Genomic DNA, 27,139 nt, shown 5'->3' with positions numbered 1-27,139 from the left:
CATTATAGTGACACATTTTTTGGACCACTTTGCCCCTCCTTGTAAAATCCAAAACAAACCGATGGAATTGCCATTTACCCAACCAATAAAGAAAGGAAAAAAAAGAAAAACATGTCACATATGTGGGACCCTTCAAGAAAAAAAGTCTCTCTCTCCAACAACGTCGGAGCCAGTAGTGACACACACCACCAGCAGCGAGTGCGGCCAACTCTAGCACGCTGTATGCACCAGCAGCAACACGCCACCTCCATCGTTGCATCCTCCTCCTCCAGAGAGCTAGGAGTTTGTTCCACCGAAATGCGGGCCATGCGCCTTGGCTCCCAATTGTGCACTTCTGCCGCTATTTCGTGGTAACGCAAGGCTCTTCCATCACCCACAGGTGGAGCTTGGATGTGCATCACCGTGAGCATAGGGTGTGACGAAGCACAACCATGCTCCCTTTGGTGGAGCATATCAACACCGAAAATAGAAAAAGGGGAAAAGGATGAAAAATAAGGGCGACCCCTTCTCCTTCCGCCACATGTCGAACACAAAGCCGAAGCGCACCAGAGATCGACCTCTGCGCGAAGTCGATCACTTGTCGCGTGCAAAAAGGGACGTTGAATCACCCCACAAGGGTTATTCTTTAACTAATGATTTTGCCTCTTTCATTGGTTGAATTTTATTTGCATTTATTGTACATATTCTCCAAGAGCTTGTAATAATCTAACCCACACTCTAACAACGTCTGGCTCGTGTCGGTGAACTTCGAAATGATGTGATGGTCCGACGGTCATCGTGTCGATTGCGCCAATGTGATATTGGAATCGGGTGTTCCATTTCATAAAAGAAGGGGTGTCTCCTAAATAGTGATTACCATTTTTCTGACCTTTTCCTTTTTATGATAAAATGATTTTTTACCAGTTCAGTTTATTTCTCCATCTTATAATAGTAGGCCCAAAATCACATTCCAAGCCCACACTCGACAGCCCAACAAGCGCAACACACACACCACCGCCCGGATCTTCTCCCCTCTCGCTCCCCGTTTCGGCCGAGCTCAGCGAGCGCCAGGACCAGCCGCCAGAGACCCTTTCTCCTCTTCGTTTCCGCGGCGCGCCAGATCTCGCACCCCTTCTCCGGCGGCCGGCGCGGTGAGCCCTTTCTCCCCTTCCTCCGTTGCCGCCCTCCGCGTGTCACCCTTCGCCGCGCGGAAGGCCAGCTCCCGCCGGAGATCCGCCGCCAACATCCTCGTGGTGGGGCATCAATCTTGCGGGTTTGTTTGCTGCGCGGCGGAGTAGCATATTTTACCAAAAGCAGTTTATTTTCCGGAAATTTCGTTAGGTCGGCCCCTGGGTTAACTAGTGAAGACTTGGGAGTGTGAGATCGATGCGCTGATTGACACCTGATGAAGTATTAGTTGAGGTGGTCTAGGAGGGCTTCATGTCCCTTGCCATGGGTGAGGGTTTTAGGTTTTAGGGTGGGCATCTGCTGCTCACACCCCGCTGTCATTTCAAAGCATTTGATTTAGCAGATAAATTGCCCTGTAGGTCTGGTTCATAATCTTGGCCCGTGAGATTCATTACGGCCATTCACTGGGTGAGCTGTAATGTTCCGGCTCGTTGGGTGACTCCCTAGCCAGAGATTGAATCCCCCAGTTCATGTACTTTTCCTATCAGTCATGGCGAAGGGCCGAGCTCTCTTCTCATGGAATAGAGGAACTTATGTTGCTCGCTCTTGTCTATTGCTGTATGGAATTTCGGAACTGGGGGACGCTAAAGTATGTATTTCTCTAGGTAATGTGAGAAAGGGTTTGGTGGAAAATAGTCTTCTTTTCTGGCAGCTGAGTTATGCTGCGCATTTAGTTCCAAGTGTGATATTCCATTTCTCTAAATCGTCAGTTACCATTACTTGTCCACTTCTGTTTAGCTGCTCTTATTTAGAAAACGACACATATGCTTCTTCTTGCGCGTTAGAGGTTATTTATTAATTAAAAATGCATTTAGTTACGCAGTACATTTCCATGGATCATATTTAGTGTTAATTTCGTTTTTGTTCTTCTGCAGGGCAGCCAATCTTTAGTTTCTTCTCCTTCCCTTGCTATATTTTTGTGCCAATACCTAGTTGACAGTAGGATGAGTTTGTCTTCCATAGCAAGACGACTATGTTGTTCAAGACAGTCATCCACAAGTCGACTTTCAGTAGTTTTGGCTCGTCTGCACAGCACCGAGGCCGCAAAAGACACTGGTGCTAAGAGGTACAAGTATCCTGAAGTCTATGACCCATATGGGCCTATGCCACCAGCATCAGAGAAAGTTGTGGGTCTAGCGGACCGCATTGCCGCTCTTCCTCCTGAGGAGATCAAGCAGATAGCTCCAGCTCTCCTTCTCAGGCTGAACCAGCCAGCACCACAGGCAATTTCTGGCCAGGGTTTTAGTATGGGTTCTCAAGGTGGTGCAGGTGCTGGCGCCGCGAAGTCTGAAGAGAAAAAGGCTGAGAAGTTAGTATTCGATGTCAAGTTGGAGAAATTTGACGCTGCTGCAAAGATTAAGATTATCAAGGAGATCAGAACGTTTACTGATTTGGGGCTGAAGGATGCAAAGGAGCTGGTGGAGAAGGCCCCTGTCATTCTAAAGCAGTCACTCACGAAGGAGGAAGCGGAAGCGATCATCGCAAAGATCAAGGCAGCTGGTGGTGTTGCTGTGATGGAGTGAAGAATCAGATTCTGGACATCACAAATCTTTTTTCTCTTTCTGATTTTGTTAGCATGATGGAGCATTCGATGTCAGAGGATCTATATTCTGTGACAGGTAACGGAAGCGAGATGCGAACTAGATATTTAGTTGCTACGTTGGTGTTCTAGAATAAGACTTTCTTTCAGTATCACATATCTCTTTCTTGACGGATCACCTGTTGATACTACAACTGGGCGGAAGAAATGTCTGACACCATTTTTATGAATGTGATGATGATACCTTTTGTTTGTGTCGGTGGTATGTATTGTGAATCATTTTAAATCACGGCCTTTTGGTGTTTGATTTGAAACGCCTTGCGATTTTTATAGCGAACCTGTAGCTACAAGGAAATGTTCCATATATGTCACATCCTGTTCTGCTTTGCCCCAATACTTACCAGGAAAATATTCTTAGCATATCCTCATCCAGCCTACTGATTTGAAGTTCCTTTTGAATAAGCTATCCGTTTTCATATAAACGAATCCGTTTCGGCAGTACATGAAAGTAAAAGAAGATGAATGTCCCAGCCTCAGTCCGTCTTCCATGCATGAAGAAAGAAGCTGTAATCCGCCGGGTCGCCCGGAATGCCACTCCCGCTCTCCAACCCGGCCTCGTCGCTGTCGACCTCCGGCGGAGCACCTGGCTTGAAGGCGAAGACTGCCTGCGAGCCCGGGCCGGCGAAGATCCAGTCGTGCACATCCCAGAGCACCTGCACCGGCGACTGGTCGACGAGCACCGTCTCGTTGCCCCGGAACTTCCACTGAAGGTTCTTGACCTGCACCAGGGCGCGGCCGTCCACCGTGATCGCCATTTCCGGTTCCCTTGGCCCGGCTAGCGAGACCTCGATGACAATGTCGCGATCCTTCCTGCTGGCGTCGAGCCACGCCCGCGCCACGAAGCTGCGCCTGCCGAAGACGGTCTCCCGGCGGCACAACGGCACGGCGTCCTCCAGCGACGGCCGGCACTTGCTCCGCTTGTAGGCGTCCTTCTTGAGGTCGCCGAGCGTGAGCACGACCTGCTCCTGGCTCACCAGCGCGACGAAGTACCCGCTGGCCGGCTCCGGGCTGCTCGCCGGGAACTTGGCCGACCGGAGGTCCCAGAAGACGTCCAGGCGGTGGCCGTCGAGGAAGAAGCTCTTGAGGCCCTTCTTGCTCCAGAACGGCCACGGCTTCAGCTCCACCTTGAGGCTGAGCGTCCCGTCGTCGCCGCTGCCGCTGCCGGTGCCGTCGCCGTGGCGATCGATGGTGATGGTGAAGGACTGGTTGATGATGTTCTTGTTCCAGACGGCGGTGACGAGGTGCTCGGTGCCGTTGATCCTGACAAGGTACACCGTCATCGTGGAGCACTGCACCGTCGCCGAGGAGGACGACGCCACCTTGCCCGTGATCGAGTCGTCGGAGGCCGTGGGCCCATGGACGCCGCCGCGCTGCTCGTTCCTGGACGGCTCGCAGGATTTGGAACGCTTGTGCATCTCGCCGAAACAGATCAGATCAGATCGGCCCCCTCTCCCTATGCTAGCTAGGACAAGAGGAAACACATCGGCGTGGAACGCGCCGCTTGTCGCGTCAACAGCAATGGCGATCGATCAAGAAGAAGGAGGCTCCGCCATGCTCGATCGTCATGGGCTGCATGTACGTGTGGGATGCCAAATTAAACAAATATAGAAAATATAACAATCAAGCGGACAACGAAATAGTACCAAAAAATTCGGCGATTGATTTTTACGGGCAGCATGCAAGAGCGACAAGGGCATCGTAAATCGAACAAAACAAAACAAAAATGCACGTACGTGGCTTGGCGTTCGCAGTCGGATGCGGGCGCCTATCTGGTCTCGAGAACACGAAATTGATCAATCGTGGGAGGAAAATGGAGAAACTCCGGCTTGGGCGGAGGCTATGGAGAAAGGGGGTTGACGGGAACGAAGAATAATTGGACGGTTTTGCCAAAAAAGATTTTGACGGCCAACGATCGCGCGTCGTTGTCAGCTGGGCACTATTTATGTGGTGGTGGTGGTGGTATATGCACTGGACGCGCCATGAAAATAGAACAGGGAGAGAACACGAGCTAAGAAATGGTCGGTGCCCATGTAGCCATGCAGAGGGAGTGAGAGCCCCTTCTTCTGTGAGTGTCATTTGGGAAGTGGTATGGAGTTGAACAATCTTCTTCTTTTTTCGAAACGGGGACAATCTTTTTCTGCACCATGATGCCAACAACAAAACATAGTGTTCCCTGCAACAACAAAAAAACAGAAAGCATAGAGTAGTGTATGTGATTGTTTGGCATCGTGAGAGAGCATGCCAAAACCGTATCTTCATGGGTTAGGTTCTTTGTGATGGAACCAGCCCACCAGGGTTTTGCATTGGTGCTCGTATTTTTTTGATTTTTCGTTGTGTGGGAGAAGACGTTTCCATTAACTATGGAGTCGCCTGTGGTGACTCTTGTCAATCTCCAGATGTGATGCCGGCCCAGTGTATTGAAGGTGCTCATAGAGGTAGCACGTGCGTGTGTGTGTGTGTGTAAGGACGGCAATGAGTAGGGTATGAGAAGGGTAGAGCAATACCATACCCATACCCATCCAGTTAATGGGTAAAAAATTCTACCCATACCCGTTCCCATCGGTACAAAACTTTACCCGTGACCATACCCGATGGGTATCCATACCCACTGGGTACCCAACGAGTAGATCAAATAGTACACGAATTATTCATAATTTTACATTCAGTCCATAGCACATTTGACAGTTTTTTTTATCTCAACTCAATAACAGGTAGATGAGTACAAGACAATTATCTCAATTCAAATTGACAATTGGTGACAACTTTAACATAGGTTCACAAGCTCACTACAAACTTCACGAAATAACATTAGTCCGACAAGTAAGATGTCAGTATAGATGGGTAGCGTATGTGTAAATTCATGGGTACAACGCTATACCTATACACTATCCATGACTTAACGGATAGGGAATGGATACTACCAATGGGTATAAAATTGTGCCCATACCCTGCCCATGCAGGTAAGGTATCCGTGGGTACCCGTACCCATGAGTAAAATTGTCATCCTTAGTTGCCGCCGCCGCACAGGCCCGCGCCGCCGCACCGCAGCAGCCCGCACGTGGTCTCGTCGCCACCTGCCGGTGCTCGCCCATCGTCGCCCGCGCTGGCCGTGCCCATCGCTGCTCCAGCGCGCCACCCCTGGCCGAGGCCTCCCACGGTGTTGGGGTGAACAACCAAGGCCACAACCGGCTAATGGCCCACAAGTATAGAAGATCAGTCGTAGTCCTTTTGATAAGTAAGAGTGTTGAACCCAACGAGGAGTAGAAGGAAATGACAAGTGGTTTTCATCAAGGTAATCTTATGCAAGCACTGAAATTGTAAGTAACGAGTAGTTTGATAGCAAGATAGTTTGTAACGAGCAAATAATGGTAACGGTAAATAAAGTGCATCAAGTTAGCCCAATCCTTTTGTGTCAAAGGACAGGCCAAAACGGTCTCTTATAATAAGAAAAACATTCTTGAGGGTACACCAAAATTTCAACTAGTCACTTCATCATGTTGGTTTGATTTGTGTTCTCTACTTTGATAATTTGATATGTGGGTGGACCTGTGCTTAGGTGTTGTTCTTACTTGAACAAACCTCCTACTTATGATTAACCCCATCGCAAGCATCCGCAACTACGAGAAAAGTATTAAGATAAATCTAACCATAGCATTAAACTTTTGGATCGAAATCGGTCCCTTACGAATAGCCCGTAAACTAGGGTTTAAGCTTCTGTCACTCTAGCAACCCATCATCTAATAACTACTCCACAATGCATTTCCTTAGACCCAAATATGGTGAAGTGTCATGTAGTCGACGTTCACATGACACCACTAAGGGACTCACAACATACATATCATCAAAATATCGAACACATATCAAGTTCACATGATTACTTGCAGCAAGATTTCTCCCGTGACCTCAAGAATAAAAGTAACTACTCACAAATGATGATCATGCTCATGATCAGAGGGGTATTAAATAGCATAATGGATCTGAACGTACAATCTTCCACCAAATAAACCATATAATAATCAACTACAAGATGTAATCAACACTACTAGTCACCCACAAGCACCAACCTAATGCTCCGGTACAAAGATTGAACACAAGAGATGCAGTAGGGTTTGAGAGGAGATGGTGATGGAGATTGCCCTTTCCAAGATGGGAGAGTTGTTGGTGATGATGATGACGATGATTTCCCCCTCTGGGAGGGAAGTTCCCCCGGCGGAATCGCTCCGCCGGAGGGCAAAAGTGCTCCTGCCCAAGTTCCGCCTCGAGACGACGGCGCTTTGTCCCGAAAGTCCTCTCCTTATTCTCTATAGGTAAAAATGACTTATATACCAGAAGAGAGGCACCAGAAGTGGGCCGAGGAGGGAACAACCCACCAGGGCGCGCCCAGGTGGGTTGTGCCCACCTAGTGGGCCTCCTCTGATAGCTATTTGCTCCAGCATTTTTAATATATTGCAAAATAATTCTTGTAAATTTTTAGCTCATTTGGAGATGTGCAGAATAGGTAACTCTAACGTAGCTTTTTCAGGTCCAGAATTCCAGCTGCCGGCATTCTCCCTCTTTGTGTAAACCTTGCACATTATGAGAGAAAAGGCATTAGAAATACTCTAAAAAGCATTATTATGCATAAAAGCATTATAAATAACAGTAGGAAAACATGATGCAAAATGGACATATCAACTCCCCCAAGCTTAGACCTTGCTTGTCCTCAAGCGAAAACCAAAATCGAAAAATATGTCCACATGCTTAGAGAGAGAGGTGTCGGTAAAAACAAAAATACGGACATAGAAACATCATGTAAATTATTATAACAGCAACAAAATTTAACATAAAACTTTGTCATAGGACTTTCATCATATAACTTCTCATGAACAAGTAACAATTCATCACAACATCGAAGTATAAATCATAAACTTTATTAAAACCAACAAACTATGTTCTCAGTCAACTCTGCAACTACAATTCATCATCTTTTCAGGAAGGGTCACGTATCGGAGCCTTTTGGCAAGTCCACATACTCAACCGTCATATAGTCTTCTATGATTGCTAACACTCACCGCATACACATGAGCAAAAAGTTTCAACCGGACACATAGGAAGATAGGGGCTTATGGTTTCGCCTCCCAACGTATTCACTGTACTTCTCCAATGTATCTATAATTTTTTATTGTTTCATGCTATTATATTATCTATTTTGGATGTTTTATATGCATTAATATGCTATTTTATATTATTTTTGGGACTAACTTATTAACCCAGAGCCTAGTGCCAGTTTCTGTTTTTCCTTGTTTTTGAGTTTTACAGAAAAGGAATATCAAACGGAATAAAACTTTCGCCATGATTTTTCTTAGACCAGAAGACACACGTAAGACTTGGAGATGAAGTTAGAGGAGTCCCGAGGAGGCCACAAGCCTCCAGGGCGCGCCCTGGGGGGGCACGTCCCCTCGCTTGTGGGCCCCTCAAAGGTCCTCTAACCATAATTCTCGGCCTATAAATTTCCAAATATTCCCAATTGACCAAAAGTGTCCACTAAAATGCTTTTCCGCCGCCGTAACCTTTTGTACCCGTGAGATCCCATCTTGGGACCTTTTCCGCCACCCTGCAGAGGGGGATTCGATCACGGAGGGCTTCTACATCAACCCTATTGCCCTTTCGATGAAGCGTGAGTAGTTTACCATAGACCTATGGGTCCATAGCTAGTATCTAGATGACTTCTTCTCTCTCTTTGATCCTCAATACCATGTTCTCCTTGATGTTCTTGGAGATCTATCCGATGTAATCTTCTTTTGCGGTGTGTTTGTCGAGATCCGATGAATTGTGGATTTATGATCAGATTATCTATGAATATTATTTGAATCTTCTCTAAATTCTTATATGCATGATTTGATATCTTTGTATTTCTCTCTGAATTATCGGTTTGGTTTGGCCAACTAGATTGGTTTTTCTTGCAATGGGAGAGGTGCTTAGTTTTGGGTTCAATCTTGCGGTGTCCTCACCCAGTGAAAAAGTAGGGGTAGCAAGGCACGTATTTGTATTGTTGTCATCAAGGGTAAAAAGATGGGGTTTTCATCATATTGCTTGAGTTTATCCCTCTACATCATGTCATCTTACTTAAGGCCTTACTCCGTTCTTATGAACTTAATACTCTAGTGCATGCTGGATAGCGGTCGATGTGTGGAGTAATAGTAGTAGATGCAGAATCGTTTTGGTCTACTTGACACGGACGTGAGGCCTATATGCATAAGCATTGCCTTGGATATCATCATAACTTTGCACTTTTCTATCAATTGCTCGACAGTAATTTGTTCACTCACCGTATTATTTGCCTTCAAGAGAGAAGCCTCTAGAGAAATCTATGGCCCCCAGGTCTATTTTCCATCTTATATTTTCAGATCTATAAATCAAAAATACCAAAAATATCTTGCTGCAATTTATTTACTTTTATTTTGTTTTACGTTTTAGAGATTGTTATTGTTCCTTTCTTCTTCCTTGCATATGCTAGTTTTTGCCTCCCTTGATAACTTGTTTGGTTATAAGATGCCTATGCATAGGAAGTATGTTAGACTTAGATGTGTTTTTCACATGCTACATGACGCTCTCTTCGTGTTTCAATTGCTATCTTTCATGTGAGCATCAGCGAAATTATCAATGCCTAGCTAGGGGCGTTAAACAATAGCGCTTGTTGGGAGGGAACCCAATTTTATTTTTGTTTCTGTTTTTTGAATAAATTTATTATCTTGGCTCTGGTTAGATGTGTTTTGGTGTTTTAATTAATGTTTGTGCCAAGTAAGACCTTTGGGATGGCTTATGGTGATAGTTGATTTGATCTTGCTGAAAAACAGAAAATTTTGCACCCAATAAAATAATTTTCATTTTTACATAAGCATGATAAAATACTTATTCTTCTTGCACAAGATTTATATACAAATTTCCTTTGTTGTCCTAATTTTTCAGAATTTTTGGAGTTACAGAAGTATTCAAAGATTCCAGATTGCTACAGACTGTTCTATTTTTGACAGATTCTGTTTTCTATGTGTTGTTTGCTTATTTTAGTGAATCTATGGGTAGTATCGGGGGGTATGAACCATGGAGAAGTTGGAATACAGTAGATATTACACCAATATAAATAAAGAATGAGTTCACAACAGCACCAAAAGTGGTGATTTATTTTCTTATACTAACGGATCTCATGAGTTTTCTGTTGAGTTTGTGTTGTGAAGTTTTCAAATTTTGGGTAAATATTTGATGTACTATGGAATAAGGAGTGGCAAGAGCCTAAGCTTGGTGATGACCAAGGCACCAAAAGGTAATATTCAAGGACAACCAAGCATCTAAGCTTGGGGATGCCCCGGAAGGCATCCCCTTTTTCGTCTTTGTCTCTCGGTAAATTTACTTGTGGCTATATTTTTATTCACCACATGATATGTTTTTTGCTTGGAGCGTCTTGTATGATATGAGTCTTTTATTTTTAGTTTTCCACAATCATCCTTGCTGTACACACCTTTTGAGAGGGACACGCATGAATCATGATTTATTAGAATACTCTATGTGCTTCACTTATATCTTTTGAGCTAGGCAATTTTGCTCTAGTGCTTCACTTATATCTTTTTAGAGCATAGTGGTAGTTTTATTTTATAGAAATTGTTGAACTCTCAAGTTTCGCTTATATTATTTTGAGAGTCTCTCTAAACAACATGGTAATTTGCTTTGGTTATGAATTTAGTCCTAATATGATGGGCATCCAAGAGGGATATAATAAAAACTTTCATATGAAGTGCATTGAATACTATGAGAAGTTTGATTCCTTATGATTGTTTTGAGATATAAATATGGTGATATTAGAGTCATGCTAGTGAGTAATTGTGGATTGGTAGAAATACTTGTGTTAAATTTTGTGATTCCCGTAGCATGCACGTATGGTGAACCATTATGTGATGAAGTCGGAGCATGATTTATTTATTGATTGTCTTCCTTATGAGTGGCGGTCGGGGACGAGCTATGGTATTTTCCTACCAATCTATCCCCTAGGTCCATGCGTCTATTACTTTGTTTTGGTAACTAATAATTTTTTGCGATAAGTATGTGAGTTCTTTATGACTAATGTTGAGTCCATGGATTATACACACTCTCACCCTTCCATCATTGCCAGCCTGTCTAGTACCGCGCAACTTTCACCAGTGCATTAAACCCATCATTTACCCTCCCTCAAAAGAGCCACCATACCTACCTATTATGGCATTTCCATAGCCATTCTAAGATATATTGCCATGCAACTTCCATCGTTCCATTTATTATGACACGCACCATCATTGTCATATTGCTTGCATGATCCTAAGATAGCTAGCAAGATGTTTTCATGGCTTGTCTATTTTTTATGTCATTTGTTACGCTAGATCATTGCACATCCTGGTTTACTGCCGGAGGCATTCATATAGAGTCATATTTTGTTCTAAGTATCGAGTTGTAATTCTTGAGTTGTAAGTAAATAAAAGTGTGATGATCATCATTATTAGACATTGTCCCATGTGAGGAAAGGATGAAGGAAGCTATGATTCCCTCACAAGTTGGGATGAGTCTCCGGACTTTACAAAAATAAAATAAAAGAGGCCAAAGAAGCCCACGAAAAAATAAAAAGAAAAAAGAAAAAAAAGAGAAAAGAGAGAAGGGGCAATGCTACTATCCCTTTTCCACAGTTGTGCTTCAAAGTAGCACCATGATCTTCATGATAGAGAGTCGCCTATGTTGTCACTTTCATATACTAGTGGGAATTTTTCATTATAGAACTTGGCTTGTATATTTCAATGACGGGCTTCCGCAAATTGCTCTAGGTCTTCGTGAGCAAGCAAGTTGGATGCACACCTACTTAGTTTCCCTTTGAGCTTTTATAAACTTATAGCTCTAGTGCACCTGTTGCATGGCAATCCCTACTCACTCACATTGATATCTATTGATGGGCATCTCCATAGCTCGTTGATACGCCTAGTTGATGTGAGACTATCTCCTTATTTTTGTATTCTCCACAACCTGTAGTGACCTGACCCAAATGGATCGAAGTCTTTGTGCTTAAGTGTCATCCATGGATCGGTATGCTGACACATAGAGTACTCGAGGAGTTATAACAAAGTTCAATCACACACTTATTACATCGAGGTCCTCAAAAGAGTATTTATTACATAAATATGGCTGAAGGCCAACTAAATAAAATAACCGTAGAAGCTTCAAAGATGAACGAGTCCATCCAACTCCACGGCAAATTGAGTGCAGAACAACGACCTATCGCCCCTTAATCCTTGTCAGAAAAGTTTGCAACATGAGATGTTGCAGCCATGTAGGTCAGCACATGGAATATGCTATCAATTTGACACCATAGAATAATAATGAAAAAGACTATCTCCATATGCAAATTTAGCTGGTGGAGGCTCTAAGTTTAATTTTTGCATAAAGCAAATTTTACCCTACAATAAAGGAATAAATTTTTAATTACTACCAAGTTTATGCCAATATTGAGGTGCTTACTGGTACGTCTCCCAACGTATCTATAATTTTTGACTGTTCCATGCAGTTATATTATCAATCTTGGATGTTTTATAATCATTTTATAGTCATTTTATATCATTTATTGGTACTAACCTATTGACATAGTGCCAAGTGCCAGTTGCTATTTTTTTGCATGTTTTTTCATCGTAGAAAATCAATACGAAACGTAGTCCAAATGCCACAAAACTTTACGGAGATTTTTTATGGATCAAAAGACATGTAATGGGCCCTGGCCGCGCCTGGGGGGGGGGGTGCTCGAGGAGAGCACAACCCACCAGGGCGCGCCAGGAGGTCCAGGCGCGCCCTGGTGGGTTGTGCCCACCTCGGGTGCCCCCGGACCGCCTCTTTGCTCTATGAATACCCCAATATTCCCAAAACCCTAGGGGAGTCGGCGAAATATTGATCCAGCCGCCTCAGAGTCTAGAACCACCAGATCCAATCTAGACACCATCTCAGATGGGGTTCACCACTTCCATTGGTGACTCTCCGATGATGCGTGAGTAGTTCTTTGTAGACCTTCGGGTCCGTAGTTAGTAGCTAGATGGCTTCCTCTCTCTCTCTCTCTCGCTCGCTGATTCTCAATAAAATGGTCTGTTAGAGATCCATATGATGTAACTCTTTTGCGGTGTGTTTTTTGGGATCGATGAACTTTGAGTTTATGATTAGATCTATCTTTTTATATCCATGAAAGTATTTGAGTTTCTTTGATCTCTATTATGCATGATAGCTTATAGCCTCGTATTTCTTCTCCGGTATTTGGGTTTTGTTTGGCCAACTTGATCTATTTATCTTGCAATTGGAAGAGGTGCTTTATAGTGGGTTCGATCTTACGGTGCTTGATCCCAGTGATAGAAGGGGAACCGACACGTATGTATCATTGCTACTAAACATAAAATGATGGGGTCTATCTCTACATAGATAGATCTTGTCTACATCATGCCACCGTTCTTATTGCATTACTCCATTTCTCCATGAACTTAATACACTGGATGCATGCTGGATAGTGGTCGATGTGTGGAGTAATAGTAGTAGATGCAGGCAGGAGTCGGTCTACTAATATTGGACGTGAGGCCTATGTAATGACCATTGCCTGGATATCGTCATGATTATTTGAAGTTTTGTCAATTGCCCAACAGTAATTTGTTCACCCACCGTTTGCTATTTTTCTCGAGAGAAGCCACTAGTGAAACCTACGGGCCCAGGTCTATTTCTCGTATTATTTGCCTTGAGATCTATTGTCCTTTCCTTTTATTTTCAGATCTACTAAACCAACAATACAAAAATACCTTGCTGCAATTTATTTTATTTGGCGTTCGATCTATCAATATTTACAATTCTCTCACTTCTGTTTGCTCATCTGGGGCGCCGCTACCCGAAAGGGATTGACAACCCCTTTTACACGTCGGGTTGCGAGTAGTTGTTATTTGTGTGCAGGTGCTATTTACGTTGTGTTTCTTGGTTCTCCTACTGGTTCGATAACCTTGGTTTCGTATCTGAGAGAAATACCTACAGCCGTTATGCTACATCATCCCTTCCTCTTTGGGGAAATACCGACGTAGCTTCAAGCGACATTAGTTACTCCAACTCAATCCCTTAAACCAAAATTATTAATAACCCAATTCATTAATTAAGTAAAGTGATGAAATCAACCAATAAATCACTTCTAGATACTCAAATTTGTCCATAACCGGGGACACGACTAATCATGATTAGTTTGTACACTCTACAGAGGTTTGCGCACTTTTCCCCACAAGACTCGACCACCTCCATGATCAGAAGATCGAGACATAGCCTTTCTGAAGCATTTCCCCTAACCCCTGGGTAGACCGGTACACCTACTTTCCCCTACATCAGCTAGTCTACCACGGAAAGAGGTCACACAACTTACTCAACTATGTCAGAGCCCATAATGTCTTGTGGCTGCACATGAAAGTTTCTAGGCATGAAATATCATACGACCCCTTTGAGCCTGGGTGTCGAACCTAGGGTAATCACACGGGTACTCCAGGATCCCCTTGGGCAAGCACTGGTTTCTCCAGGTGCCCCAAACAATCCACCCAGATGTCTATTAAAGTTGCCACCTTAACTTTACCCAAAATTATTATCTCTTGCGACTTGCATGGACCACACATACCAATCCATGTCTATGAGCATGGCTAAGCAATATATGACATAATGAATATTCCCGGGGTGATAAAAGGTCATAGGTTCCTACCACATGAACTACCTAGAGTAACCACATGTTCCTAATCCTACTCATGCAATCTTTGACGGTGAAACTAATGCATAGTAAAAACTGGGTATTGAAAAGTATGATCAAAGTGTGAACTTGCCTTGCTGCCGATCGTTGAACTCTGAAGATTCGTAGTAGCAAGCCTCACACTCCGGATGATCTAATGAAGCAAGTATTGACACTCATAAGCAATCAAGCAAAAAGAATAAAAAAGAAAACGAATAAAAGACTTCGAAAAACTATAAAAAACCAAATAAAGTTTCTATACAGAATGACATTTTAGCAGTAGCAAAAAATATATGTGTTTGGGTTTAATAGAAAGTACACGTCACAAGCTTCGATTTGCAAAAAGAATCGTCCAAAACGGAGTTACGAAACTCAAGTAATGGCCTAACGAAGTTGAATTCATATCTGTTTGAATTCAAATTTTAAAAATTTCAAAAATATTTTTCGTCCGGTTCTCTGGATAGAGGATATTTTTATGAACTAGTAGGAAAAATAATCACCTAATTGGGACCTATAGATTTAAAGATATGCTAAAAGAAAAATCTGACAGAAATCTGAAATAGGAATTTTTCTGAAAAAAAACTAATTTCGGCCAGCGACATGTGGCGCTCCCTGGTTGGCTGGACGGGGGTGTGCTGCGAGTCTTGGAGAGAATGCCCGATCCATAAGGAAAATGTTTTTTAATTGAAATGAACATGTGCTTGTTCAACTTACAGAGAAGTTTGTCAGAAGATGGAGGTGATCGGGCATGGTGGTGGCGGTGGCTCCAGCGGTCATGGACGTCGGCGGAGGTGTCTAGGATATGCGGTGGAGAGTGGCTCGTCTGGTGGTAGAGTCGGAGATGATCAGAGGCGACGAACGGCGACGGAACGAAGCAGCGAAGCTCAGTGCTCCGGGTGCTCCGGTGAAGACAGCGAGGTCGGAGTGGCCTCTGTAGAAGGAGAGGGATCACAAGACCTTATCAAACGGATTCTAGGGATCGAGAGGAGTCGGAACACAAAAGGATAAGGCTCGGGACGGCTCACCGGCATCGGAATCCTAACGATGAACTGCGGCTTCTGTGGCGATATTGGAACATCAAGTGTGTCATCTAGAGGTGGTTTTGGCGAGGGATTTTCGACTAAATCGGTCGAGGAGAGTCGTGGCTATTTATAGGACAATGATGTCTACTACGCAATTTTATTCTTGTAGACTCGTGTTGGGCCTCCAAGCGCAGAGTTTTGTAGGACAGTAGCAATTTTCCCTCAAGTGGATGACCTAAGGTTTATCAATCTGTGGGAGGTGTATGATGAAGATGGTCTCTCTGAAACAACCCTACAACCAAATACAAGAAATCTCTTGTGTCCCCGACACACCCAATACAATGGCAAATCGTATAGGTGCACTAGTTCGGCGATGAGATGGTGATAAAAGTGTAATATTGATGGTAGAAATATATTTTTATAATCTAAATAAATAAAAACAGCAAGGTAGCAAATAGTAAATGGGCACAAAAAAGGTATTGCAATGCTTGAAAACAAGGCCTAGGGTTCGTACTTTCGTTAGTGCAATCTCGCAACAGTGCTAATATAATTCGATCATATAATCACCCCTCAAAGTGCGATGAAGAATCACTCCAAAGTTCCTATCTAGCAAAGAACATAAGAATAAATTTTTTGTAGGGTACGAAACCACCTCAAAGCCATTCTTTCCGATCAATCTATCCTAGAGTTCATACTAAAATAGCAACAAGCAATTCTTTCCAATCAATCTAACCAAGAGTTCGTACTAAAATAACACCAAAGCAAATTCAGATTCGTAATACTCAATCCGACACAAAGAACTTCAAAGAGTGCCTCAAGATTTCTACCGGAGAAACAAAGACAAGAACGTGCATCAACCCCTATGCATAGATTACCCCAATGTCACCTCGGGAATCCAGAAGTTGAGTGCCAAAACATATATCAAGTGAATCAATACGATACCCCATTGTCACCACGTGTAGCGACCCGACCTCAAACGGTCAAGTCTCTGTGCTTCAGTGTCATCCCTGGATCGGTAATGCTAACACACACAGTACTCGAGGATTTATAACAGAGTAGAAATCACACACTTATTACATCGAATGTCTCAAAAGAGAACTTATTACAAAAAATATGGCTTAAGGCCATCTAACACGATAACAGCGGAAGGCTTGGAAGATAAAGTGAGTCCATCAACTCCAACGGCATAGCTGAGCTGCACAGCAACGACCTAACGAACCTTACTCCTCGTCTGAAAAGTCTGCAACATAATACGTTGCAGCCCGAAAGCGGGTCAACACATGGAATATGCTAGCAAAGTAACACAGTAGAGCAAGAACAGAATAATGCTATCACTACATGCATATTTGGCTGGTGGAAAGCTCTATGGTTACAGTTTTGCGAAAAGCCAATTTTTCCCTACAACAAAGGAATAGATTTTATTTAACTATCATGGTAGTTGAAACATCATTGAGAAGGTTCCTCCAACTCAATCCCAATTAAAGTAATTAACAACCCAACAATATTAATTTAGAGTGATGAGATACTTATGATACTCCAAGTACTAGATACTCAAGATGTCCATAACCGGGGACACGGCTAACCATGATTAGTTTATACACTCTGCAGAGGTTTGCACACTTTTCCCCACAAGACCCGATCTCCTCCGTTGGATTTCTCGCACTACATGGTGTTTGAGAAACGGATGACCAAGACACAGTCTTTCAGAAGCATTAACCCCTTACTACGGGCAGGCCATACCAAACCTACATCCCTCTACCTGCTGATCCACCTCTTCGGGAGCTTCACGCAACTTACTCAACTATGCTAGAGCCCATAATAGCTTGTGGCTGCACACGGAAGTTTCTAGCATGAAAATATCTCAGTTCCCTTTGAGCCTGGGTGGCGGACCATAGGATTATCACACGGGTACTCCGGGATATCCTAGGACAACACTGGATTCTCCAGGTGCCCAACAAACAATCCACCCAGATGTGTATTCAAGTTGCCACCTTAAGTTGAACCATTAGTTAACAATCTCACATCTGTCATGGATTTCACTCACCCAAACCACGTCTACGAGCATATCAATATAAGCAACATGTAGAAGTAACTCCCAAGGGTTTGATAATAACAGGGCAATAGGTTCTACCTCATCAACTACTTCCCAACCCACATGTTAAATCACATCCTAACCATGCAATGTTTGAGGATTGGAACTAATGCATAAAAACTGGGTGATAAAGGGGTATGATCAAAGTGTTACTTGCCTTGCTGACGATCCGCAAAACCTAGGGACTCATAGTAGCACGCTTCGCACTCCGGGTGTTCTATCGCAAACAAACAATAGCATACATAAGCAATCAAGCAAATAAACACGGGTAAATCTCAAATAAGAAGTTCTAACCAGAAAGTTCAACTTAAGAACTCCGGTTTCCAAAAAGAATCAAATCAAACGGAGCAACGAAACTCAAACTGCGAAAGAAACAAGATCCGTTTACTAATCTGGACTAAGATCAAATTTTACAGTAGCAAAAGCTTGTTCAAGTTGGTTAAACGGAAAGAGGGTTTCGAGACGAAGATCTAGGCGCTTGTATCGCCTGATTCCGACAAACGAGCGAAAAGATAAACTAAAATGAAAATCGGATCAGAAATCACGATTGAAAATAATTGCGGAAAAATCCGAGAAAAAGAAAACCGACGAACGGGCTAACGAACGAGCGTTCGTTGTCTATCACTAACGAGTGAACTCCGTTCGTTAAAAAGAACTTACGGACGAACGTCTGCAAAGTAACTAAACCGCGAAAAACTGGTGAATCGATCTATCCAAAAAAACCATGGTTTCTAAAAAAACCGAACCGTTTTTTTTAAATCGAACGGTTCTACCTCCGGCGAGGTCAGGCGCGGCGGGCGGCTCCAGCGAGCGGCGGGGCAACACGGGGCAACGCCGACGAGGGCAAGCGGCAGCGGCGGGGCGGCGCGGCAGCGGGCGATGGCGGGGTGCGGCGGCTTGCGGCGATAGGCGGCTCGGGGCTCCAAGGGGGGTGGGGGCGGCGGCTTATAAGGAGGGGCGGGGCGGCGTGGCTTGGAGGAGGGGGCAAGGCGCGGGAGGAGTCCCGGCCGGACTTCGGTCGGGCGATGGTGCGGTGCGCGGTCTCCTGCTCGGAGACGGCGGCGCGGGGAGCGGGCCGGCGGCTGGGCTTCGGCCCAGTTGGCTACTGCGCGTTTTTTTAATAATTCTGCCGAAACTAAAAAAAATCCTAGAAAATAAAATAAAAATCTAAAATGCCAAAATAAATTTTTATCGTCTAAATAAAATATTTAGAATAAGATGAACATTTTCTTGGCCCTAAAATGCAACTTTTAAAAACATGCAATTTTTTTCTAATTCAAATAAAATAGCAATAAACTCCGAATAAAAACAAATATTTGATTTTAATATTTTCCCACCAATATTTCATTTATTTTGGAGAAGTCATATTATCTCCTCTCATATATTTTAATATGAAATATTTTCGGAGAGAGAAATAATTAAAACCAAAAATCCTCGTTTCGATATTTGGTAAAACGCAAATATGAAAACAGGGAAATCCCCAACTCTCTCCGAGGGTCCTTGAGTTGCTTAGGATTTCGAGGATCGCAAAACGAAATGCAAGAAAATATGATATGCATGGATGATCTATGTATAACATTCCAAATTGAAAATTTGGGATGTTACAAACCTACCCCCCTTAAGATGAATCTCGCCTTCGAGATTCGGGTTGGCTAGAGAATAGGTGTGGGTGGTCTTTGCGAAGATCATCCTCTCATTCCCAGGTGGCTTCATCCTTGGTATGGTGGCTCCACTGAACTTTGCAAAACTTGATAACCTTGCTGCGGGTGACTCGGCTGGAAAATTTGAGAATCCTGACTGGCTTCTCCTCATAAGTCAAATCACTATCCAACTGAATCGCCTTCATGGGTACGGTATCTCTTAATGGTATATTGACCATCTCAGCAAGGCACTTCTTCAGCTGTGAAACATGAAATACATCATGAACTCCTGACAGTCCTTCAGGTAACTCCAACTTGTAGGCAACTTCTCCCATACGTTCCAAAATTCGATACGGTCCTACAAATCTCGGGGCTAACTTTCTCTTAACTCCAAAATGTTTCACTCCTCGAAGGGGTGACACTCGCAGATATGCTCTATCTCCAATTTCATAGGTTATTTCCTTGTGTTTCGAATCTGCATAACTCTTCTGCCTGGACTAAGCTATCTTCAGCCTATCTCTGATCAACTTAACTTTCTCTTTAGACTCTTTGATCAAATCTGGTCCAAACAATTATCGGTCTCCGACTTCATCCCACATCAACGGTGTTCTGCACCTTCGTCCGTACAGGGCTTCAAACGGTGCCATTTCAAACTAGCTTGATAGCTGTTGTTGTATGAGAACTCCGCGTAGGGCAAATTGTCATCCCAACTAGATCCATAATCTAGCGCACAGGCTCTCAACATATCCTTCAGTATTTGGTTGACTCTCTCGGTCTGTCCATCGGTCTGCGGGTGAAATGTTGTACTGAACTCCAACCTTGTCCCCAAAGTTTGGTGCAGCTGATGCCAAAACTTTGAAGTAAACTGTGTCCCTCTATCTGATACGATGGTCCTTGGAACTCCATGTAGACGTACAATCCTGGTCATATATATCTTGGCCAACTTTGCACTTGTATAGGTGGTTTTCACTGGGATAAAGTGAGCCACTTTGGTCAAGCGATCAACTACTACCCATATAGAATCATATCCTGATTTGGTCCTGGGTAATCCAGTGATAAAATCCATGCCAAGTTTATCCCACTTCCATTCGGGTATCGGCATAGGCTATAGCAATCCTGCTGGCTTCTGATGCTCAACCTTCACTCTCTGACATACATCACATACGGCTACATACTCGGCAATATCCTTCTTCATACCAGTCCACCAGAAACGCTCCTTCAAATCCAAATACATCTTGGTGTTTCCGGGGTGTATCGAGTATGGTGAGTCATGAGCCTCCTGAAGTATTAATTTCCCGATCTCTGTGTTATTGGGCACATAAATACGGTCCTCGAACCATAAGGTGTCGTGTTCATCCTCACGAAAACCTTTGGCCTTTCCTTCGCTCATTCTCTCTTTTATATTGGCAACCTCTTTGCCATCCTTCTGATCTTCTCGAATCTTTCCTAACAACATAGACTGTACCTCCATTGTTGCCACAAAACCTCTAGGAACAATCTCCAATCGAAGTTCCCTGAGATCCTCTGCTAACTCCTTTGGCAATCCCGTGCTCACTAGGGTATTAGCATAACTCTTCCGGCTCAAGGCATCTGCTACGACATTGGCCTTGCCTGGATGATAGTGAAGCTTCATGTCATAATCCTTTATAAGCTCCAACCATCTCCTTTGCCTAAGGTTCAGCTCCTTCTATGTGAAAATGTACTTCAAACTCTTATGATCCGTGTACACATCACAACAATTTCCAATAAGGTAATGCCTCCAGGTCTTCAACGCATGCACTATGGCAGCCAACTCCAAATCATGCATGGCATAATTCACTTCATGCGGTTTTAGTTGTCGCGAGGCATATGAGACAACTCTTCCGTCCTGCATAAGCACACTTCCAAGTCCTAGGCGAGAGGCATCGCAATACACTTGAAACTCCTTGCGTATATCCGGCAGAATCAGCACTATGGCTGTAGTCAAACGTTTCTTTAACTCTTGAAAACTTGCTTCGCATTCTTCTGTCCATTTAAATTTGGTATCCTTTTTCAATAACTCTGTCATTGTCTTCGCAATTTTGTAAAAATTCTCAATGAATCTCCGATAGTATCCCGCGAGTCCAAGAAAACTGCAGATCTCGCTAACTGAAGTGGGTGCCAACCATTCAGTGACTGACTGAACCTTGGTGGGATCTACTGCTACACCTTCTCCCCATATAACATGTCCAAAGAATCCAACTTCCTTCAGCCAAAACTCGCATTTGCTGAACTTGGCATACAACTGATGTTCCCTGAGTTTCTCGAGAACTAAGCGCAAATGCTCTTCGTGCTCCTCCCCGTTCTTCGAGTATACCATTATATCATCAATAAACACCACAACAAACTTATCCAGATATTCCATGAACACTTTGTTCATCATGCTCATGAAGTAGGCAGGGGCGTTAGTCAGTCCAAACAACATGATCGTATATTCATACAACCCGTACCGTGTGGTGAATGCTGTCTTTGGTATGTCCTTCTCTTGTATCTTCAGCTGGTGATATCCAGATCGCAGATCGATCTTTGAAAACACCTTGGCTCCTTGCAACTGGTCAAATAAATCATTGATCATCGACACTTGGTATTTGTTCTTGATTGTCACTTTATTTAACGCACGGTAATCAACAACCATTCTTAGGGACTTATCCTTCTTCTCGACCAAAAGCACTGGGGCTCCCCATGGTGATGAGCTCCATCGAATGTAACCTTTCTCCAATAACTCCTTGATCTGTTTCTTAATCTCCTCCAGATCATTTGCGGGCATCCGGTATGGTCTCTTCGATATAGGCCCGATGCCTGGCAATAACTCTATCAAAAACTCGATGTCTCGATCCGGTGGCATGCCTGGTAACTCTTCTGTAAAAACATCCGGGTAATACTTGACTATAGGCACTTCCTCCTGAACAACTCCCGTGAGGGTATTTAATTGGCTACTCCTTGGCGCATGCCTAGATACATACTTGATCCTTTTTCCCTCCGGGGTGGTGAGACAAATCGACTTACTAACACAATCAATGCTTCCTCCATACTTTGACATCCAGTCCATTCCTAATATCACATCCAATCCTTGTGACTCCAAGATTATTAGGTCGGACGGAAAAACATGGCTACCAATGGTTAAGGGTATCTGGTCGCACCATCGACTAGCCATATACTCTGCTCCAGGTGAACTTACTAATAGATGGGTCCTAAGGGTTTGGGTTGGTAGTTTAAACTTATCCACGAATTCCCTTGATATGTATGAATGCGATGCACCAGTATCAAAAAGAACAAGGGCGGTAAAAGACTTAACCAAAAACTTACCAATAACCGCATCTGGCTGCTCTTCAACCTCCTCCACGTTGACGTGGTTCACTTGTCCTTTGTTGAATGGATTGGGCTTCTTTCCAGCGCTCCCATTGCCATTTCCATTCTTCGCTTCAGGGCACTCCGTGGCATACTGTCCAGTCTTCCCGCAAAACGTGGCTTAGGTCTCTCTTCGCAGGTATGGCTGGATTGGAGCGGTTCTGATTGTTGCTTGCTCCATTCCCATTCCCATTCCTTAGGCCAGTATGACTATGGTTATTTCCTCCATTATGGGTGTGGCCTCCATGGTTATGAAGAAGTCCTCCCGAGTTCGGGATTAGGCGAGGCTTCTGCTGAGCTCCTGAATTATACCTTCCTTGTCCATACTTCCTCTTACGGCTCTCAATCTGCTGTTGTTTCCCTTCAATCATAAGAGCCTTATCTACCAACTCCTGGCAGTTGTTAAATGTTGCCACCATCAACTGCATGCTCATCTCATCATTCAGCCCTTCCATAAACTTCTCCTGCTTTGCGGCGTCTGTGGACACATCATCAGGGGCATAACGAGATAACTTACTAAACTCATCCGCGTACTGAGCCACAGTACAGTTCCCCTGGCGTAAGTTGCGAAACTCACACTTCTTCATACTCATAGCTCCAGTTGAGACATGGGCTGCACGGAAAGCTTGTTGAAACTGATCCCATGTAACAGTGGCTATAAGGTAGGTGACAGTGTAATTCTCCCACCATGAGGCTGCTGGTCCATCCAACTGATGTGCGGCAAAACGCACCTTCTCAGCATCGGTACATCCTATAGTGGTTAACTCCCTTCCAATCCTACGGAGCCAATCATCTGCTACTATGGGATCGGTGCTACTGGAAAACACCGGCGGCTGCAATCTCAGAAAACGGGCTAAGTTATCAACTAGTGGTGGTGTCGGTGGATTGTTGTTGTTGTTGCCTTGGTTCTGAATTAACAACTGCATCGGGGTATTCTGCTGCTGGATCAACCGAGTGAGCTCCGGTGGGAAGGTAAATCCGGGGTCACGTCTCGGAGGCATCTGATGGGTTTAGAGGGGAGAGATTAGAATAGAATGAGGTCTAATGAGAAAGCACTACCCACATGCACATGAGACAAACACAAACATTTCACTCAATCAATCAATCAAGGGCATACAATCGATCTAACTATCGTTACAAAAGTGCTCGGACTATACTATTTACATGGTGGAATACTACTACTGATGTGGTGGTCTACTAAAAATATTCTTCGGTTGAAGACTCCATGATATCTGCTCCAACTTCGTCTTCATAATCATCATCACTATTGTCGGGGTCCGAGTCGGTGTCGTCGATGATGATGTAGCCTCCGGGCGAATCTCATTGGGTTCTTCGTCTTCTCCTCCTAGTGCGGGGTCTCCCAGGAATACTCCTAGCTTCCTTTCCAGATCGTCATTCTTCTCCACTAGTACAATGATTTCCTCCTCATAATCTTCACGAGTAGCCTTGAGTTCTTCCTCCAGTTCTGTGATCCTAGTCGTTGCCTTGTTCAGATCTATCATTCCTACGCACATCTGGTTCTCCTGGCGACGGATATGTTGGTTTAACTCCTGGATGAAAGGTGCAATTGATCTATCCTTCCTGGTGCTGATCATCTCCCATTGCTCGTCTCGACGCCCACAAATTTGATAGATAGTATCCTTAAGCTCCTTATAATAAACTTCTCCAATGTGTCCCATGGTGATGTGAGCTGGCATACTCTTTCCTAGACTCCAGGTTGTTGCATCGAAGGAAAACTCTATGGGCTTAGTGACTGGCGTGAATGTCCTTCCTGGAACTTGAACTTGAATCATCCATCGCTCCTCTTCTGGTAAAGTGGCGTTGTAAGTCCAGGTGAAGCTTGGTATTCCAATGTTCAGGTACCTAGTGACTTCCTTCAAGTGTCGTCCAAAAGGTGCTTCTTCATCCGGTTGTGCAAACTTGTTCCTTGTGTCCACTATCCTAAACATTAGAAAATGGAGAGGAGTCAGAAATGAGAAGAGAATGGTGATCTAGGACTTTGGCTTAGTGGTCGTGTCCTACACTCAGCGTGTGCTCTGATACCATCTTGTAGCGGCCCGACCTCAAATGGTCAAGTCTCTGTGCTTCAGTGTCATCCCTGGATCGGTAATGCTAACACACACAGTACACGAGGATTTATAACAGAGTAGCAATCACACACTTATTACATCGAATGTCTCAAACGAGAACTTATTACAATAAATATGGCTTAAGGCCATCTAACACAATAACAGCGGAAGGCTTGGAAGATAAAGTGAGTCATCAACTCCAACGGCATAATTGAGCTGCACGGCAACGACCTAACGAACCTTACTCCTCGTTTGAAAAGTCTGCAACATAATATGTTGCAGCCCGAAAACGGGTCAGCACATGGAATATGCTGGCAAAGTAACACAGTAGAGCAAGAACAGAATAATGCTATCACTACATGCAAATTTGTCAGGTGGAAAGCTCTATGGTTACAATTTTGCGAAAAGCCAATTTTTCCCTACAACAAAGGAATAGATCTTATTTAACTATCATGGTAGTTGAAACATCATTGAGAAGGTTCCTCCAACTCAATCCCAATTAAAGTAATTAACAACCCAATAATATTAATTTAGAGTGATGAGATACTTATGATACTCCAAGTACTAGATACTCAAGATGTCCATAACCGGGGACACGGCTAACCATGATTAGTTTATACACTCTCTAGAGGTTTGCGCACTTTTCCCCACAAGACTCTATCTCCTCCGTTGGATTTTCTCGCACTACATGGTGTTTGATTAACGGATGACCGAGACACAGTCTTTCAGAAGCATTACTCCGGGCAGACCATACCAAACCTACATCCCTCTACCTGCTGATCCACCTCTTCGGGAGCTTCACACAACTTACTCAACTATGCTAGAGCCCATAATAGCTTGTGGCTGCACACGGAAGTTTCTAGCATGAAAATATCTCAGTTCCCTTTGAGCCTGGGTGGCGGACCATAGGATTATCACACGGGTACTCCGGGATATCCTAGGACAACACTGGATTCTCCAGGTGCCCAACAAACAATCCACCCAGATGTGTATTCAAGTTGCCACCTTAAGTTGAACCATTAATTAACAATCTCACATCTGTCATGGATTTCACTCACCCAAACCACATCTACGAGCATAGCATAGCAATATAAGAAACACGTAGAAGTAACTCCCAAGGGTTTGATAATAACAGGGCAATAGGTTCTACCTCATCAACTACTTCCCAACCCACATGTTAAATCACATCCTAACCATGCAATGTTTGAGGATTGGAACTAATGCATAAAAACTGGGTGATAAAGGGGTATGATCAAAGTGTTACTTGCCTTGCTGACGATCCGCAAAACCTAGGGACTCATAGTAGCATGCTTCGCAATCCGGGTGTTCTATCACAAACAAACAATAGCATACATAAGCAATCAAGCAAAGAAACATGGGTAAATCTCAAATAAGAAGATCTAACCAGAAAGTTCAACTTAAGAACTCCGATTTGCAAAAAGAATCTAATCAAATGGAGCAACGAAACTCAAACTGAACACTACAAGAAATATGTCAACTTGTGACCTTTACTATTGGTCACTGAAAGGTCATTGTTTTTCATTTGCGACCTTTTTGTGACCAAAAATAGAAGGTCAAAAGTTGGCAGTCGTAAACTGAAATTAACGACCTTCTCTGTGAGAAGGTCATAGACGTTTACGACCAAAATAGGCCTACTATTTTGTTTTGGTCACTAGCAGCCTCCTCGGGCCATGTAGGCATCTGACGTGGCAATCTGATGTGGCACAAGAATCATCCCGATCCGATTAGGTGTTTTACATGGGCCGAGCCCATTAATTCAGCCTTTTATTTTTTTCCTTGTTAATTCTGGTCCACTTCATGGGCCAAGCCCAACGTTGTAGCCTTTTTTATTGTTGGCCCGTGGCCTTTTATTATTTATTGCTTTTCTATTTTCAGCCATTATATATTCAAGCTGGTCCCACTAGTCAGATGGGTCCCACTTGTCATGATCATCTTTCAAATTGGACCCACATATCAGAAATGTACAAATTTGACAGATTATTTTCATAAGTGGACCCATTGGTCAAGTTTCCATTTCACAAGTTTTCAGATCACATACATAATAAAAAAGAACACATAAATTTCATCAAATATACCACTAAATAAATCTATTACAATATTTACAACACATATATGCTACAATATGCTACTCTTCACTAAGTAGAACTTGACGGCTTCACACTTCATGGCTTCACACTTGCTTCACACTTCACACTTGAGCATCTATAAAAGAGGAACAACCACAAATTTAAATCTCAATTGCAGTATAGGCCATATGCAGAAGTAGTTCAAAGTTGAAACAACATCAATTAAACACACGTGCACAGAAACATAGGAGTCAAAATGCAGTATAGGACCAGGACAAGGAAACTCCTGTTATCAAATCAACACACGGCTTGTAGCAAAACAGCAA

General features: G+C 43.6%; 2 protein-coding genes across 3 annotated transcripts; one reads left to right on the top strand and one right to left on the bottom strand.

The window, feature by feature from the left end:
* The first annotated feature begins 966 nt into the window (after positions 1–966).
* LOC123132613 (50S ribosomal protein L7/L12) lies at positions 967–2,961 on the top strand. Of its 2 annotated transcripts, none has more exons than XM_044552447.1 (2): positions 967–1,130; positions 2,043–2,961. In XM_044552447.1, exon 2 carries the CDS (start codon positions 2,112–2,114, stop codon positions 2,688–2,690), a length of 579 nt encoding a protein of 192 aa, XP_044408382.1. In that variant the 5' UTR covers positions 967–1,130; positions 2,043–2,111; the 3' UTR covers positions 2,691–2,961. The 2 variants fall into 2 exon arrangements, with proteins under 2 accessions (XP_044408382.1, XP_044408383.1); XM_044552448.1 differs by having other exon boundaries at positions 2,048–2,898.
* A 9-nt stretch (positions 2,962–2,970) lies between these two features.
* Positions 2,971–4,662, bottom strand: LOC123132612 (uncharacterized). Its single transcript, XM_044552445.1, has 2 exons — positions 4,501–4,662; positions 2,971–4,336 (listed from the first exon to the last, which is right to left on the bottom strand). Exon 2 carries the CDS (start codon positions 4,180–4,182, stop codon positions 3,241–3,243), a length of 942 nt encoding a protein of 313 aa, XP_044408380.1. The 5' UTR covers positions 4,183–4,336; positions 4,501–4,662; the 3' UTR covers positions 2,971–3,240.
* Positions 4,663–27,139: the final 22,477 nt, after the last annotated feature.

This window comes from Triticum aestivum, chromosome 6A (assembly GCF_018294505.1).
Source record: "Triticum aestivum cultivar Chinese Spring chromosome 6A, IWGSC CS RefSeq v2.1, whole genome shotgun sequence".
NCBI lineage: Eukaryota > Viridiplantae > Streptophyta > Magnoliopsida > Poales > Poaceae > Triticum > Triticum aestivum.
Note: the sequence above shows the minus strand (reverse complement) of the source record. Positions and strands in the feature narration are given on the sequence as shown.